Source organism: Mycteria americana, chromosome 6 (genome assembly GCF_035582795.1).
Source record: "Mycteria americana isolate JAX WOST 10 ecotype Jacksonville Zoo and Gardens chromosome 6, USCA_MyAme_1.0, whole genome shotgun sequence".
Lineage (NCBI taxonomy): Eukaryota > Metazoa > Chordata > Aves > Ciconiiformes > Ciconiidae > Mycteria > Mycteria americana.
In genome coordinates, this window is record NC_134370.1 from 55,812,408 (window position 1) to 55,830,403 (window position 17,996).

At 38.1% G+C, this 17,996-nt stretch overlaps 1 protein-coding gene across 1 annotated transcript in view; it reads left to right on the plus strand.

The window, feature by feature from the left end:
• PRTG (protogenin) overlaps nucleotides 1–13,046 on the plus strand; it is an 88,227-nt gene extending 75,181 nt beyond the window's left edge. Inside the window, 7 exon segments of the mRNA XM_075505968.1 lie at nucleotides 1,604–1,731; nucleotides 2,494–2,664; nucleotides 6,293–6,475; nucleotides 7,675–7,795; nucleotides 8,745–8,910; nucleotides 9,903–10,007; nucleotides 11,122–13,046. Coding sequence (XP_075362083.1) covers nucleotides 1,604–1,731; nucleotides 2,494–2,664; nucleotides 6,293–6,475; nucleotides 7,675–7,795; nucleotides 8,745–8,910; nucleotides 9,903–10,007; nucleotides 11,122–11,520 — 1,273 coding nt within the window. The 3' untranslated portion in view covers nucleotides 11,521–13,046.
• Nucleotides 13,047–17,996: the final 4,950 nt, after the last annotated feature.

Sequence of the window (17,996 nt, forward strand, 5' to 3'; positions counted from 1 at the left end):
CCCTCTCTTAATTGCCTTTTACTGTAACAACTTTTATCTCCCTTAGAGGACTGTGTGTTTTGCCCAGTGGCTGCTAATTCTGTTTCTTGGGTTATTTAAGATGTGTTTGTAGAACAGCTTAATTCTCTACCTGTGATCCTTGTGTTGGATCCCTGCACGAGCTCTTGAATTTTTAATGGCTTTTTAGCTAAGTTGAATTTAATTGTAAGCTCTTCTTCAACCAAACAAAAGAGAATACCTATTTTATAGGTAGCTTGTCTGGGCAAAGATGGGACTTAGTCCAGTGTCTGATTTTAAGACTGGAAACAAGAATTTTTTAGTTTTGAGGGGCTGAGCATGTTATTGTGGGAATGTCACATTCCTGAGTGTGTGGTACCCTGCCAGGTGAAAGCTGAGTAGGAACTACAGCTTGCTTTTCAGAGAAGCAATGCATGAGCCACAGAACGGCAGAAAAGGGGAGAAATTCTGCCTAGGCTTGGTGTTCAGCTCTCTGCCCAGGTGGTATGGGAGCAGAAGACTTTGCTCCATTGTGACTGCCTATGCTGGGGGCCATGGTGCTGTTGAGGGAATCCATATATGTGTAGCTCCCTTAAGCCTTCTAAATAAGAAAAATGCTGTCTTAAAAAATAGTTTCCATCCAAATATTGATGGTTTTCTCTTCAAAGAACACATCCCCTGCTGTATAACTCCTGACTTAACGATTAGACACAGTATAATCACCATGTAAAATTCTTAGTGTGCAATATGGAGCATAGCAATGAATGCTGCTTTTTGTGATAGGATGAGACTATTGCAAATATTCATGACTGCCTTTGCAGTATGGAAGATGAAAATACTAAATGAGATTTAATAAAGCAATACCTGTAGAGTAACACCATTTTAAATTGAGATTTAATCTCAACTTGGGTATTATCACCCGGAATTAACCCTGATGTATAGGAAGGATTTCCCCCCGCCTCCTGAATCAAAATAAAGCAAAATGTCTACAATTGACTTAGTGATAAAATAGTAAACTGCAATATTACTATTAATATAATCAATTTTGCAATTAATAAATTACCAAATATGACTACAAGATGAGTGGGGAACATTCATATTCTACAGATATCCCCTAAACATGAGGTGATAGAGGCCATAAGTGGAAGGGGAAGTTGCACATATAATGTATGTCTGTTCTGTGAACTGAGAAGCACATCCAGGAAGATGGAGCCAACGGCATGTGCTGTGGTGCTGGCTGTAGCTTGTTACTTCAGCTTGAAGCATAGTGTCCTATGGACAAATGTTGAAAGAGCTGAGGTTGGGATACCTTCTGGTGATCTGGGCAATAATACTCTTGGACTTGCTTGTGCATCAACCTTTATGAAAACTTGAGCTCAAGTCAACTGACAGCAGACATCATATCCTCCAGAGAGCTCCAGGGTTAGTACAATTACATTTTCAGGTAGACAGCACAGATGGACCATGTGTCTGGACGTGAACTGGTTTTTCTTGTGTTGAACTGACAGTAAGAATCTACTCACAGTGACTAAGAGATATCATTTGAGTTTGGGATCTTCAAGTCAACTGCTGCTATTAAATTTATTTTATTCCTTCATCTTTACAGGTCAGAGACTCACATGTTAGTTCAAGGTCTGGAGCCAAAAACCATGTATGAATTTGCAGTTCGGCTGCATGTGGATCAGCTCTCTAGTCCCTGGAGTCCAGTAGTCTACCATACTACCCTTCCAGAAGGTAAGGCACTGGGAGAGGACCACATGGTTCTAAAAAGAAAGCTCTGTAAACCAAATGGCTGAAAAATTGATTATTAATTTTAAGCTGCCTGTAGGGGAGACAAATACTTTCCTCTGAGATACAGATCTTGCTCTTCTCGGTGAGAGATAGAAAAATGCTGTCAGGAAAATCCTTGTTTTGGAACTGTGAAATTATTTTTCAAAATCTACCTAAAATCAGCAACAATTTTTATATAAAATGTGATATACTTACACCATTAGCAACCACTGAATGGAAATAACTTGAATAAAAAAATTAAAATATGTATTGAAGAGGCATGGCTGATTCATAGGCGTTATGAAAACATACTTTAAAAACTAGAAGTTTTAGAAAATGTAAGAATATTACATATCTCCTGCCCTAGCTGCTGGTTTGCTTTTCTGTCAGCTTGGTCAGTGAAATCAAAAACTTCAGTTTCATGTTCTCAGCATTGCAATGTTTGGGATATACCCATTCGCAGGGTAATGATGTGGTTTTTTGTCAGTAACTGTTTCCTTCTGGAGTTGAAGGAAAAATATGAAATTTGTTTTTACGAAATCTAAGCTGTTGACCAGATCAGAGTTAACAAGAGAGTTTCTCTTGAGGACCAGAATGTGTTTGTTTATATGTTGTTTATCTGGGATGTAGCAGTAGCCATTAGGTCTGCACATCAGTTTCTTTCTGAGCAATTTAATTGCATGTAAATTAGGTTAGCCTAATAGCGTTGTGTTACTGTTCTCACAGCACCATCTGGCCCTCCAGTAGGAGTGAAGGTGACTTTGATAGAGGATGATACTGCTTTGGTTTCCTGGAAGCCACCTGATGGTCCTGAAACAGTTGTTACACGATATACTATCCTGTATGCATCCAGGAAGTCTTGGATTGCTGGGGAATGGCAAGTGTTGCACAGAGAAGGTAAAATAAAATCATAAACCTATGAACTGGACAAACAACGATGCTACTTATAAGATACTTTGTTACTTTCAGCTCCCTTGGACTACAGTAAGAAATAAATTAATATAAATGTTCACGTTAAACTTATAATTAGTTTAGAACTATTCCCATGGTTGTGATGAAAATGTATTAAAAACCAATTAATACCCAGAAGGTGAGGGGAGAGGGGCTGTCGGTGTTGCTTTGGAGCTCAGTGTGCACATGTGAACCAAAATGTCTCATAAATCCAATTACATCCATCTTAGTTCTGTTGTAACCATGATTGTGATGGTTTCATTTTGTAAATGCACTCTTTCAAATCTGAAGTCTCTGAGATGTCTTGCTCTCCAGAAATAAATTTATTTCTGTGGCTGCGTGGGTTTATATGTTTCTTTCGATCACTGCCAATCCAGTTAGCTCAGTTTGCTTAATGAACTTTCCCCTACTCCCAGTAAATTGCTCTGCAAATTCAATTTAACTCTCTGGCTCTATTCTACTGCTAAGCCCCGGCTAGGTAATCTAACAGTAACTCGGGTATGGTGATATGAACTGCAGTCACATCTTTGTCATTAGATGTAGATATAGTCTAAATTTTTATAGGCGCTTTCTAGAATAATACTACAATTTGGAGAGCTGCATCAAGAACAGATTTCTCCTATAGCCAGAAAAAAAGGAAAAGGCATTTACTGTTCAGCTGCTATTCAAAATAGACAGGGGCAGTTCAGAATAGATAATATTCTAATAATGTATTAAACCAGAGAGGGAGGCTCAGTGTTACAGAGTAAAGTGATGTGCTTGAGTAGCTTATTTAAGAGGACTGCCCAGGAAGAGTTACCATTTTGTTGTTCTGTGTTGTTTCATGGCTGAAAGCTTAGTCAGCAGAGAGTGAGGCTTTAAATTTTCTGTGGAGAAAATTCATAAAACTTAGTGAGTATGCACTCATAGAGGACAATTGTTTCACCATCAGTGAGAGTGAACTATTTTAGTTCAAAGACGGTGGTTGTCCTTTGTGCTGCTCCTGAAGAGAGGACGAAGGACCAACAGCCATTTTGAAAGGTGGCAGTGCCACTTTGTCTTTGCTGGAGCAGAATGGTATTTGTTGGGCTGGCCTCAGATAGAATGGTCAGCTGTGAAGAATAACAGTAAAATGACTATTAACCTTAAGCAAAATTTGTGAAAAATAACTAGTCTCTGAAATATCAAAGAGGTCTAACTATAGGGGGAAGATTGAGCCCATGGTTTTTCACTATTAAAATTGTTCAAAGAAACAGTGATATAAAGTTGTCCCATTAAATTGTTCAAAGAAACAGTGATGTAAAGTTGTCATATTAAAGGACCAATTTAATATTAATTTTTACTCACTAAAAAACCCAGCAGGTTTAAACTTACAGAGAGCTTATATTTGAAGAATAAATCTTGTCATTCTGGTGATGATACGCTGTATTTGTTGTATGCAGCAAAGTGGCTGAATTGCTTTCAGGTATATACTTCAGCTCAGCCATGGCTGTGAAAATGAACAGAATCTCAAATAGAATTTTACCACAGATATTTCAGATGGGGGGTTGGCAATAACAGTAAACATTTTCATGTGTTCCCATACTGAAAGTGTTGGAGGGAATGAGCAAATGGAGAGCTATAAATCTCAGTGTATTACTATGTCCATCAATGTTAGAGTCACTAATTTTGTATTTTGACAGATATATTAGGGTTTGAGGCATGGCATGGAATTCAGGAATCTTGACACATTAGGACAATCTGTAATGCTCTTAGTTAAAGTACAGATGAAAAAGTCTGTGAAAGAAAATTAGTATGTAGATGTAAAATTGGGCAAATACTGTGATAGTCCCGTGACAGTCTTTTCACAGGTAATTTGAGGTAGTAGCAGGGTTTGGGTTTTTTAATGCATTTATTCTGATAAGGTCAGCTAACCCTATGCAATAAATAGCATTGTTTTGTCTTGACACTAAACTTGTTCTGCAGAAGATTTGTGAAATCTTAACCCCATTCCTTTCCCATACCTCCAAAGACACATCCCCCAAATAAAAAAAATTAAAAACCCCACCACACCAAACCAAAAAACTACAAACCAACCCTACCACCTATAAAAGTTCTAGCATGGGCTTTAGTTTATGCATGAAAATTTCTACCAGTCCAACTTAAGAAACAAAACGCTGACTGAACTTGTGTTAGGCATGGCAGGATTAGAAAATCTGATTCGTGATGTGAGTTATCTTCCAGCCACCTCCCCCCTTTTCCCTAGTTCTCTTCAAGTGGATCAGAAGTTACAGCCTTTACACACTTGGTGTGCAGTAAATCAGTACAAAGTGCTTACTTGCTTTAGCAAGGCAGCAGATTTGAAAGGAGCTGTTGGGAAAGAGCCTGTAATATTGAAACGTGACCTTTCGCCCTCGCTGGTGCTAAATATTACAGCTCCTTTGGTTACAGATACCTCACATTTTACTTCAAATGCTTTCAGCTAATGGGTGTTTTTTATGGAAGAGCTGAAATAGCTTTTGAAGTAGCTTCCCTTTTGCCAAATGTATAATCTTTTCTGTCAACACAACAACCTTATATTTTATACGCTCCCATGATACTATAAATTCTGACTTCTGAAACTGGTTTGAAAGGTTGACATTTAGACTTCAGTCTGAGAAAGTAAATGGAATATGTGAAAGAGAACAAGGGATAGATTTGGTCCTGTAACTGCCACTATTTAGGGAAAGAAAAGCAGTATTTTTCTATGGTAGGAAGAAACACAGGCATTTTAGAAAGGAACTGGAATTTTAAGCAGCAGTCTGCAGTCCCTGGACAGGCAAAGCTCTCATTGACTTTGATAGGAGTTTTGCTAGTCTAAGGACAATGCAAGTGAATCCTATTTATGTTCTTAATCTGTTTTTCCTGCCTTCAGGGACTTTAGGAAATGAATCCTTAGCATGTGAGAGACATATCTTTCTGTAATATTTTTAGTAGCACGGTTTAGATGCACAGTAATCAAGGAAGCCTATGCAGGTCTAAATAGGGTTTAATTTTATTTTAAAAGCATGGTATAATGTACTCTTCCAAATCTGTCCTGTTCATTTTACCAACTAGACCTGAAATTTGATAAACTGAACCTGAATTATTTTGTTATGACAATTTTCATTCACATTCACGGTACAGTGGATCTAGGAGAGGCACATAGGTTAGTATATGAGAGAGGTCTAACATTCTGCTTCTTCTGCCTGAAAGTCTGGTTCATGCTTGGGGCATCTCCTCACAGATACGATCACAACATAAATGCTATCACACTGAAATGCAACTAATGCTAGATTTAGGATTAGTATGCTGTGTATTGTAGCCAATACTTGACTCCTGGTTTTGAACTATACTGGCACTTCACAGTGCGTCGTGTTCAAGCAGTACAGAGAGAAAGGACCAAAGGGACAAGTAGGTAACCCCAGTGTTCATTCTGTACCCTGTATATGCAGGTTAGAACATACGGAAGTGATCACAGTCCTCAAACAAGATTTGGAGGTGCTATTGGAAAGAAAGTGTAGGTCCCAATGTCTAAATCTCAGTCTGTTACCACAGATTTTGTCTAACTGGAACTGTTTATCAAATCTTTTCATAGGAGCAATGACCATGGCTTTGCTGGAAAACCTTGTAGCAGGAAACGTCTACTTGGTCAAAATAGCAGCCTCCAATGAAGTGGGAGAAGGACCCTTCTCGAATGCGGTAGAACTTGCTGTCCTGCCAAAGGAGACATCAGAGTCTAATCAGAGACCTAAACGCTTGGATTTGGGAGATTCCACAAGTCAGTAGCAATGTTTTGATTACTGCTGTCACGAGTACTGGGAAGAAAGATCCCTGTTTGTTTTAGCTTGTAACCACTTTCTGGGTAAACCATTCTGGTTTATGTGAGGCAGTCCTAACAGTGTAGCATTTTCTTCTAAGTGAAACCATTTTGGAATTTTTATCTCAGTTCAATGGTTTGAACTGGTTTAATTCTTTTGCTCAGAAGTTGGAAGTTTACCTTTCAAATGAGAATACACAACTGTTTGAATTTTACATCAATATCAGCTTTGCTGCCACTCTTTTAAGGCACTTCCTTTAAGTCCTTTATTTGGCTTGAGATACCAGTAGCACTGGGTCAGTTAGAACCAGACAGCCCAGCAGAGATGACATGGCATCTCAGATAAATCTGTTGGAATTTGCTGGTTCCTGGTATACCAGCAACCCAAATCAACCTGTCAGTCAGTGATATACCAGCTATATTTTCACCAAAGTAGTCAGCTCCATCTGCAGCTCTCTGGGGAAAACTATGTGTTACCTCGTGGAAATTAAGGTAACATCAGTGGTTTCTCCATATAAGAATGGAAGAACATTACTGTCTTTGTCTGACATAGAAGAGGATTTACGTTGGTGACTTGTTACAGATTTTAAAGCTATTTGGGGAGACAAGAGCTAGTAATTATTCAGGTACATGAACCTTTTAACCTTTCCTTGTTGGTACACATTGAATTGTGATTAAAACACAGGGATTTTTCTTGCTTGGGTTTTCTCCCTTCCTGGAATTCAGTTATAAGCAAATAGAGTCATGCCCTCAGGATTAGGTTAATAGGCATATGATGTCAAAGCATAAACCAAAGTGAACCCTCCTAGGTGACAGTGGCTGGAATTCTCCAGGCCTTTTCCCTTTGCTGTCTAGTAGCACCCTGTAAGGAAGGGGTTGGAGAGAGCTCCTCTGTTCCGTGTTGTAGGTCACCAGAGAGGCTGTGGTGTGGGGCAGTCCCTTCTTCCCCTCCCACACCAGGACTGCATACACACCTTTGTTTGGTCTACAAGTTTTATTTTCAGAAGTGTCAAAATGTATGACAGAGAAGGTCTGGAAATCTCATTAAAAGGAAGCATTTGTCTCTGTGGTTGTGACTGTAACCCCATTAATGTCCTGACAGGGAGCAGGGGGTAACTCTTCTTATTTACTGAGTCTTTTTATGTTCTTTTTTGCTATAGCATATTCTGACTATTACCATCTGGACCAGAAATCAATGACTGGCATTGTTGTTGGGGTTTGCATAGCCTTGACCTGCATCCTTATCTGCATCCTGATCTTAATTTATCGCAGTAAAGCCAGGTATGTTTTTGTTCTTGAAGACTGCTTTCTCAATGCACTGATTCTTGGGACATGCCTTCTTCTCCAAGAGTCCTAAGTTGTCTGAAGTACTCTGTCTCTTCACCTATTCCTACCAGCAGTGGAAACAAAGCACTTTGTTGGCTCTTCCTACTCCACCTGAGTCCCTTCTCCAATGAAAAGAAGGAAGAACCCACAGAGTCAGTCAGTGGTGCTTTGAGGCATGTGGTGCTTAGGCCTCAACTAAGTATGAGGCATGTTTCCAAATGAAAAAACCTTTTGAGTCAGATAAGCATGCTGCTTTACACGATCTGCTCCTCCTGCTTAACCCTTCAGCCTGCCCAGACCTGGTTTGCAAGGCTGGAGAGTTGGGTTGCTCTGGTGCTGCTGGACAAGAGGAACTCTGACATAAAGCAGTTCCATGATGCAGTTTCTTTGCAGTGGTGCAAGCCACCATCTGTCTGTCTTGTCTTCTTTATGCTATGGGGCATAAACTGGCCCAGTGACTCTGCCCATAACTTGGGGATCAGAACAAATATAAGTTACTTGAAATAATAAATTAAAAAACTGTCTGAAAGTATATTTTAGTAACAAGGGCTTTTTAGCATACATGCAGGAAAAAATATGGATTGGGAGACAGTCTCTGTGTAGCATGGTAGAAAGGTCTTAATATCATTAGTGGTTACTTCCTCCAAGGAATATTACTAATCATGACAATTTCTGTCTGCACATAAGCTTGTAGCCTACTGTGTATGATTAACTGGAAGCAGATGTTATTTTTATCACAAGCAATAACATTGAAATTCCATGAGAGTTAGGAGTATCATATGACAAAATGTAAATGCCAAGAATATACCAATATTACTTAATTAATAATAGCTTTAAAGTTTATCCTTGATTTTTTGGATTTTCTTCCTGTGGGTCAATTTTATTCCTGCTTAACATTGTGTAGGAAAACATCTGCTCCTAAACCTGTGCAGCAAAGCACTGACCAGCTGTCACATACCAGCATTTCATTAGCCAGTGCTAATGAGGTGGAGAAGAGTATTGAAGGAATTGCAGAGAATGAAGAATCTTTATTGCCAATGATAGTGGGAAACAGCTTCATCGATGCTAAGGTACTGTGAGCTTTACTCACTCCCAAAACAGAAATCTTTCTTTAGAGTTCATTGCTATAACATCTGAGTCCTTATCAAAAGTAAAATATGTACGCTACAAATCCACAAGAGGTTTTTTTAATGGGAGAAGCACAAGTTTGGCAATCCAGGGTCAAATTTTCATGACTCATCTTAAAGTTCAGCTAGAGATCTGATTCAATACACTTGTCTTACACTGTACTCTGCAGATCACAGAGTTTGGCTCTGCTACAGCATCAAAGGATAAAAGCTCCATAGATTTAGGGCTGCTAGGTGGCCTCTGCTAGTCCAAGGAGATAGGTGAGAGAGTCCTTTTCAGCACCTAGTTCTGTAAGTGCCTGTGCACTATCTAGTCAAGTATGACACTAAGCAGGTATTAAAGAAAATATTATTTTTCTGTATATTTACTGGTAAGACAATGTTACATTTTATAAACTCATATTTGGTCAAATTATAAATTAATCTAGATGGCAGGATCTATCAGTGGATGTGTAGAATCTTACAGTCCAGGAGTCCAGTGTGACAAAACCACATTGGCCTTACTTTCACATGCAGACATACTGATTTAAGGCTTGTTCTGTACACACTGCAAACTTGAATGGAGCTGCTCCCTGAGGATATATGCAAGAGCTGGGAAATGGAAATGGACCCCAGTACAGGCACAGACCCTATGTCTATGAATGGTCACATTCAAAATAGTACAGCAAGAGCAGTGGCTGGAATATTTTGCTGTGTGTTTGCAGTATTATAGCTGTTGGGTCTGGCCTGTGGGCTTGCCAGATTCAGTGGATCTGGTATTGACTTGTGTCAAGCAGTAGATGAATACCAGACCACAGAAATGTGATTGAGCACTAAGACTTCATTTGTCTTCCTTTTCAGTATGGAGCCAATAGGTAGGCATAGAAAAATACTTTCAAATATCTTAGAAATTTAGTTTGTTAAAATAAATGTCTGTGTGTCTCCCTTTATTGTAGGGGGGATCTGATCTGATTATTAACAGCTATGGGCCTGTCACAAAGGCTAACTGCAAGAAAAGGTGGCTGTTCTTCCAAGATACTAAGAAGGTGAAGACTGAGGAGGTAATTGGTCTAATGGGCAGAGATGCGCAATCTTTACTGCAATACCCTGTGTTTGGAATAGAAGATATGTAGTTTTCTATTTATGGAAAGGCATATTAGTGGCCTAAGTTTTAATTGCGTAGTTTCAGTTGTGTTAAGGTTGATGGTGTTCTACCTTGTAGTAAAGTCTTATGGAAGTTTCATTTTCTGTCCCAAGTTGTCAGATACTGTAACTCTTTACAGTTAACTGATTGCTTCCTTGCCTGTGCCCTTTTATGTGTGAGCAGAAGGATTTCTGTGTACTGGGTCTATGCATAGCATCTACAGTACTACATCTGCAGACACTTTGTATAAATATAAATACAAATTAAATATATATTAATAAATAAATATAATACAAAAATATAAAGAATCTCCTCCTACCCTGACAGCTAAAACTTTGTTTGCTGAAGAGAAACCAAAAGAGGGAAATTAAATGATTTACCCAAAGTACTGAAGAAATTGAGAATCTGAGTAGAACTGTCTGGCTTCTGAAATTGTTGCTTACGACACATTTGCTATTTGGATGAGAAAAATAACAGTTTAAAACTGAAGTGTTAAACCAAATCCTGAACATTATCATGCAAATTCACATCTATGGGGCATCTAAATAATGTTTATTGAATTGTAACTTGTATTGTGCTCTTGTACATTTAAGGAATAGGAAGTCTTGATATCCATGTTGTAAATTCGTATTCCAAAATATTTCCAGAAGCAGCTGCATATTTCTAATGCCTCTATAAGCAAAATATTTGCTACCGCCCAAGGAGTAATGCTTAAAGAATATGCATGAAGGGATAGGACAGAGCTCTACCAAGTATATTTTTAAAATACCATTCAATTCTCTCCAGTGAAATCATTCTTGATTAGCGATGCTTAGCTAGAAGGGATTATTTCATCTATTATGGAAAAGAAAAGTGTGAGCAAGACTTGAGATGGATTCTTTTTAACCTCCTGTAGGAAAGCCCAGATTGTTCTGAGCCAATGCTGTAGAGGCACTCTGGCGGAATAGGAGATAGGAAATGCAGTAAAAATTCAAATTATGGCTCAGCTTTTCAGAGGCTGAACAACCTTTTTCTCTCTGCTTTTTATGTAGCCTCAGAGAAGATTTGTCCAGGCGGTGTGTCTGTATCAGCCAGGCACCACTGTGCTGATCAGTGAGGATGACTCCCCCAGCTCTCCTGGCCAGCAGTCTAATTTCCAGGTGCCATTCAGTATTGTTGCTGATACGGAGCATTCGGCCAACAGCGAAGGAAGCCACGAGACTGGTGACTCTGGAAGATTTTCTCACGAGTCCAACAATGAGATACACCTCTCCTCTGTGACAAGTGCCACCCCTCCCACTACCAGTCCTTTTGTAAGCAGTGACTTGGGTACGAACATGATGAGCCCTGCCATAAGTAACTGCACAGAGTCTCCTCTGCCGTTTGCTACTGACCAGACTCCTACCTCACCTCTTCAGACACCCTCTGCGGTGCAAAACTGACATCCTTAGGGCCACGCCAGACATTCTTGCAGTGTATGTCTGTTCGAAGGACAATGAACAGGGAGCCAAAGTTTTGTTGTGGAAAGCCTGACTGACCTAGCAGGTGATCCCATATTTCTGTTGAATGGGTATTTTTGTTTTGTTTGGTTTGTTTTTTAAAACTCACTCATTTTGAATGTTCAGTGGTCAACAAATGTGAAAGGACAGTGAAGATTTCTGACTAAAGTTAAAAATATGTCACTGGAGCAAAGGGAAGGCTGTTGGCCCTTTTGCTGACTATCTACCTCAGTTTGCCGAGAGGTGAACTCTGACTGATGACTGCTTTACCTCATTTGTGTTCTAGTTGGTCTCAGCTATGGAACTGATGATACTTCCTAGTAGTGTTGTTTTACTTTGGGTTTCTTTTTGTGTTTTCAGTTGTGTGTAGAATGTGTGTGTGTGTATGTGTGCACGTGTGTGCGCTCAGTGATCAGGGAGTTGTATAGGTAGGTGAACAAGATTGTTTAGCTGAAGCTCTGCCTTTAAAAAGAAGGAAACCTCAAAGTATAAAATGTCATGGTTTAATGTGGTTGACATAGAGGATGTTAAAAACTGGGAAAACCGGAGTTGATGCTTCCACATATACAGCCACATGAAATCTTTTGTACCTCTTGATTTCTCATAACCCCAGTAAGCCTAGGACAGTGCCTTTCCCCCAGCAACTTGTGCCAGCAACTGCTGACAGCATGTATGCTTAGGGCTCTGGGACATGTTGTGTTCCCCACAGTGACAAATGTTGCCCCTTACTGATAGTTAATGCTAAAAAGCATGGCAAAATGAAGAAGTATTCACCATTTCCAAACAGTTTGGCTCTGCCTCAGAGTCATGGAATAGATAATAATGCTGAGTATTCCAGTATCGCAGTACTTCTTAGCAATGGTGCCTTGCATTATATATTATGAAATTACTGATTTGCCTTATGCCTTTTTAGTATTCATAAAGTTGCTTTGGAGTACAGAAAGATGCCTTAAATGCTTCTTAGATGTTTTAAGTAAACTGTATCATGAGTTATAGTTCATTTTTACCCAGCTTTGAGTGCTGATAAGCACTGCTAACATTGTAGTATGTCTCAGAGCTGTTGTTAGGATGCAACCCTGCTCCTTGCCTTCGCCTAGTGTGCTGTTAGCCAGGAATTTTAGCTCAGGGAGTGACTTTATCCACATGCCAATCTAAAACTCTGATTAGGCCACTGTGAGAAATCAAAAAGCCAGAGCTTTAGTTGAAGAGTCTGTTGAAAGCGGTGAGTACTGCTACTGCCTTGACCCCATACAATTCCTGTTTTATACTACCTCCTTTAAAAGTTAATCTAGTGTTTTTTGGGTGGTTTTGTTGTTGTTGTTTTTTTTCCTGTACTCAGGGAACAGTTTGTTACTTTTGAACTGCCTCACAGAAACGTGGAGCAAACTGACAGGGTATCATGTTTTGTTTTTTAATAGGATAGAGGGAGAGAGAGAGAGGAGATTGGAATCATCCAATGTTATAAACTTGCCTGTATCTATATCCAGTCCTCTTCTCCACTCCTCCTCTTTCCCTGTTTTACTTTTTAAAAAAAAGAAAAAAAAAAAAGAAAATAAAAGAGAGAAAGAAAAGGAAAAAAAAAATTAGGCATAAGTTTTTACTTAAAAAAAAAAAAAGTTTAAAATGTAATGTTGTGAGAAAGCAGCCATAGGAACTCCTGGCTCTATTTAAGTCTGTCAGAACTCCCATTGACTTTACTGGGGCCAAGATGTCACCCTTAAGGTAGGCCAGGCTGACTTTCGTGTTGTTCCTCATGTATCAAAAGGTGGTCAGAAGTCATCATCATCAAAAAGCCCTACTGTTCTGTCTGTTTTGTGTTGATGAATCGGCCTCTAGTTACTGTAGTTCTTTACCTTGTAACTGTTGCTAGTTCTGAACCAGACAGTACACATTCACCTTTTCATAACAGTGTTGATTCAAACGCTTTAAAAATAACCTTATACCAAAGACTTTTCTGTAGAAGAGAAGGAAGCCACATATTGTCCAAAAATAATTGAACTAGTTAAAAGCTATAGGTTTGAAGAGCTGAATATATTTTATTGTATAAGTAGTTACTAACAAAAAACAATAGGGCTTCTTGATTGTAGTAGTTGATTGCATAGATGAGTTGTATGCTTCTACAATTTTAACTACCTTGTTGTTACAAGAGCCTTTAAAGAAAGTTATAATACCAGCAGATATCTCCAAAGACTTCCAAGTGTAATTTTTTTCTCCAGCATGTAGTTGATCAACAATACAGTATTAAAAAAAAATATTTTTGAACAGTTTTTTATCTACTTGCTGAAGAAAAAGAAAACCTTTTCACCAAAGATTTATTTTTGGTCTCGTCAGGCAGAATGTTTAGTGTACAGCAGAGTACTGTTTCTAGTTAGGTAAAGTGTGAATTAATCAAAACTAGATTAAGAATGTGTAACTGTAGCATGAAGTTTCACACTTCATCTTTCAGAGTAGCCTCTTTTGTTAGTTTCATTCAGAAAGAGCTGATATGCAGATGGTAACTGTTTGCTTCTCCAAAGACTTGTTTGCTGTAAGTACTGATAATCGGATGTAGTTTTATGACCCTCACTACAGGTAAATACTTTAAATCCTAAACTTTTCCTTCCAGAGACCCACTCTGTAGTTTAACCCATGGATAATTTGAGAAAAAGAGACTTCGTATGAAATTTGTCAATCTAATATAGATGCTGTAACTTCAGTAGCCGAAGAGATTAAAATATTCAGTGTGTTAGAGAGCAATCCATCCAGAACTCTATTAATCGCTTAATGTTTTATTAAGGTACTTTTTATCAGCAAATAAAGAAAACCAAAGATATTTAAGGTTACCTCAGCATATAGGCAAGCTTAGTTAGACATTAATTATTCTGTCTTTTTCTTTATTTTTATGTTAACCAAATATAATATGTTTCTCCAGAACCCAGTCTACATTCATGTGCTTCCCTTTATTTTGTCAGATAGTCATGATTACTACAGAACAAAAAATATATTCTCCTCAAAATTCATGGCCTATTACTAATATATCACAAGATTTTGCAAGCGAAAATTTCGTATGATTGAAAACTCCAATGTAAGCAAAGGAATCTCCAGAAAAATTGTGTAGAAATTGATACTTTCTCTATTGAACTCAATAGCAGAATCAGTCCTTCATGATTGTAACAGTGCAAAATTGGGCTCAAAGTTTAAATGCTTCATATCCTTGAAGCCAGCACATGTCATTATAGATATGATATTACAGATATTAATTTTCTTAAAAGTTTATACCTGTGGCTAAGGAAATCATGTAAACTTTGTTCATTCCATTTGCCTAGAAAGAGCTGACAGAACACAGCAGGCAGAATGGTTTCAGGTTTTCCAGTATTTTTTTTCTTGATTATGTCTGTAGAAACTGGGTCCTGGAGAAAAAAAATATCATTTTTTAATTATGAATTTTACTAAATATGTTCTGGAAGATGAACATAAATGTGGAATTTAGTGTTACACTATGTGAATTGATTTTGTTTAAGTGTATTAAGAACTTGAGAGCCATGGCTGGTGTAATGAGTGTATATGCAACCCTTGTACCTTAAAAAGAAAGCAAAAATGTTACAGTTGATGTGACTTGAAAAGCCTCAAAACTTACAGAGGAAATCCTGAAACTGGCTTACCATGCTAATTGTGTTTCCAAGTGAGGACTCTGCCCTTCAATTGCAACAGCAATGCCTGTTCTGCAGGACCTGGATCCAAAACCAAGTGCTCAATCTGCCCACAGTTAACACTTGTGTACTTTCTTCATATTTAACAAATAAAAAATAATCTCGTCTTTCAGGAGTTACCTAGGAGAATTGGGAATGTGCATGCTGTGTAGAACAGGGCCTATCAGTTGATGATTATTTTTTGTAATCGCTCTGCTTTTGTAAGAGAAACTTGAAAAATCTACATATACTTTCAATAATTTCCTGTATTAGCTGTGCATTTTCTGTATAACTTAAGAGATTTTAACAGAAAAGAGTGTCAAGAGATTTATTTACCTGGTTTTAATTATTTTTCATAGTTTATTCCCTCTTTGGTTTTATTTCCTTGCTTTAGACTATGAGCTAAATCTTGTTTACCTTATTCAAATCAGGGTCTTCATCCTGTTTCTTTTTAAGTCAATGGGAAAATTAATTTTGCATGGTCTGGACAGACAAAATCAGCTCTTTTGGTTGGTTTTTAAATCTTCACATCATCAAAGATCTTTATGATTTTTAAAGGACAGAATTCTTCTGTGGTTAAAACTCCCATTGGCAAATGGAGTTTTGTAAGATAACAAGTCACCATGCATCAGAGGTCCACTGTAACTCTCCAAGCATCCAGTCTTAGCCTGTAGTAAATACTGAGCATTTCAAGTCAGTTTACCTCTTTTTCATTGCAAACTAAGTCAACTTGAATGACTTACCATTTGCTGCAACCTGAGCATACACAAGAATAGTTACCATGGACTGCTGGGTCTCAGTAACATGTTACTCTGAGCAAACTTGTAATCCCTAAGACCAGGAGCTCTTGCTCATTTTATTCGTTACAGAATGAAGTTAATGGAGGGAAAAGTCCATCTCCTAACATGGGGAATGTCAGTAGGTTTTGTAGGGCACTCTATGTTTAGCCAAAAATCTCATTCACACCAACTGAAAAGATTGCTGCACAGGTGTAACTCTGGTGTTTCACAGAAATCAATTTACTGAATTTATTCTGGTAACATTGAAAGCAGAATTACACCTAGTAATTGCTAAAGAGGTAGTTCTTAGCTTGAACAATTGTTACGCACTTATTAGTTGCTGCAACTGCAGCTCTGCTAATAGCAAGGAATTTCTAAAGCGGAGGAATTTGACTGTCTGCAGGAAATATTGAGCGCCTTTCTATAATAACATGTTAAAAATATATTATTTATGTAACTGTATATTTTGGAACATGTGTTTCAAAAAATACTATTCTTCAATACAAGTCCAAAACCAAATAACTTTCTGTTAATAGAGAATAATATGAAAAGAACACAAATTCAATTTGGCTCAAATGCGAGTAAGTTTATTTCTTTGGAATTCCTCTAGATTTACACTGAGGCTGGTCCTAACTGACTCAGAAGGGATGTAAACACATGCTTAAGGGTTTGCTGTGTTGGGCCCTCTGGTTCCATTGTGAGCTGTGCTCCTTCTAGAAGTTTTCAGGTTTTCATGGTTGCATATACCCACATTGCATCTGCCTGGTGTGTTTTCAGTAAAGACTGACTGTATATGAAAAACTGACTTATACAAATGTTGCTTTTTGATTGTTTGGCTTTTGGGTTTTTTTAAAGTTGTGAATGAATTGCCAGTGTAGGAGCCAGGTATGTATCTCATATTGTGGTGTTCTGGATCCTTTCACTCCGTGTGCCATTTTCTTCTAAGGGCAGCAATGGCTGACTGGCTAATGGAGGATGGAGCTGAATTGTATTAATTTTATATTTGTCTCAGGGGATCAGCTCTGTGAATTCCATTGCATGAGGGAAGCTAATGCTTGCCCTGATTTGAATGTAACTTTTTAACGTCTTTTAAAAACTATTTTGTTTAATAATGTGGATTTATTTTTCTTTTTCTACCATTCTAGTAAATGTTACCTAGTGTGTTGGTTCATTTTTCCCCTCCAGGGTTGTTTATATACTACCCCAAGGTCATGCCAAAAAGTAATAGAAGTTTAAATGCCAAATGTTTATGAAACTGCTGTCTAAATACTGATTGATTGCACAGTTGAAATAAAAGTTTTCCTTAGTAAAAGTGCTACTTGATAAATATTTTATTTTCGGTGTCTCGGACAAGTGGCTCAAAACAAGGAAGACATAAATACAGTGCCTTGTTTTAGGCTGAGCGGCTAGGGAGATGTTGGCACTTAAAGTCATAAAAAGAGGTAGACAGTAAACTGTACATGCCTTATCATTGAAACTCATAGAACTTTCCCAAACATGTACTCATATATCATTTATGTACGTGGAATTATTTCCCACCTAAAAACTCCGTCTGTGTCCCACTACTGTCAAACACCCATGCAAGTTCTCTAGTTTGGTTTATTTTCATTGGGTGTGGAAGATGTGGTTCTCAGCACAGTTGTTCTCAAAAGTCTGGAAAGCTGCTGACAAAGCTGCACTACTGAGTTTTTCCCGGCATTTTTACATTTGTTGAACATTTGTTGAAGCCAGTATTTCAACGTATGACAAGACTATGAAAATGCAGTTGCTGTTGGTCAAAAGGCAAATTGCTATTTTTACAAAGGACTACATTCTAGACCAAAGTCAGTCAAGTTAAATTAGCGAGGAAATTATGTCCTATAGGGATTAAAAGGTTTCCGTTGCTAGCAGGTTGATTACTGATTGCCACTTGAAAGCAACTGAAAAATTGGCCAGGCGGTTTACAGAGTTAGGTACAGAGTTGGATTTAGAGTTGTGGTGC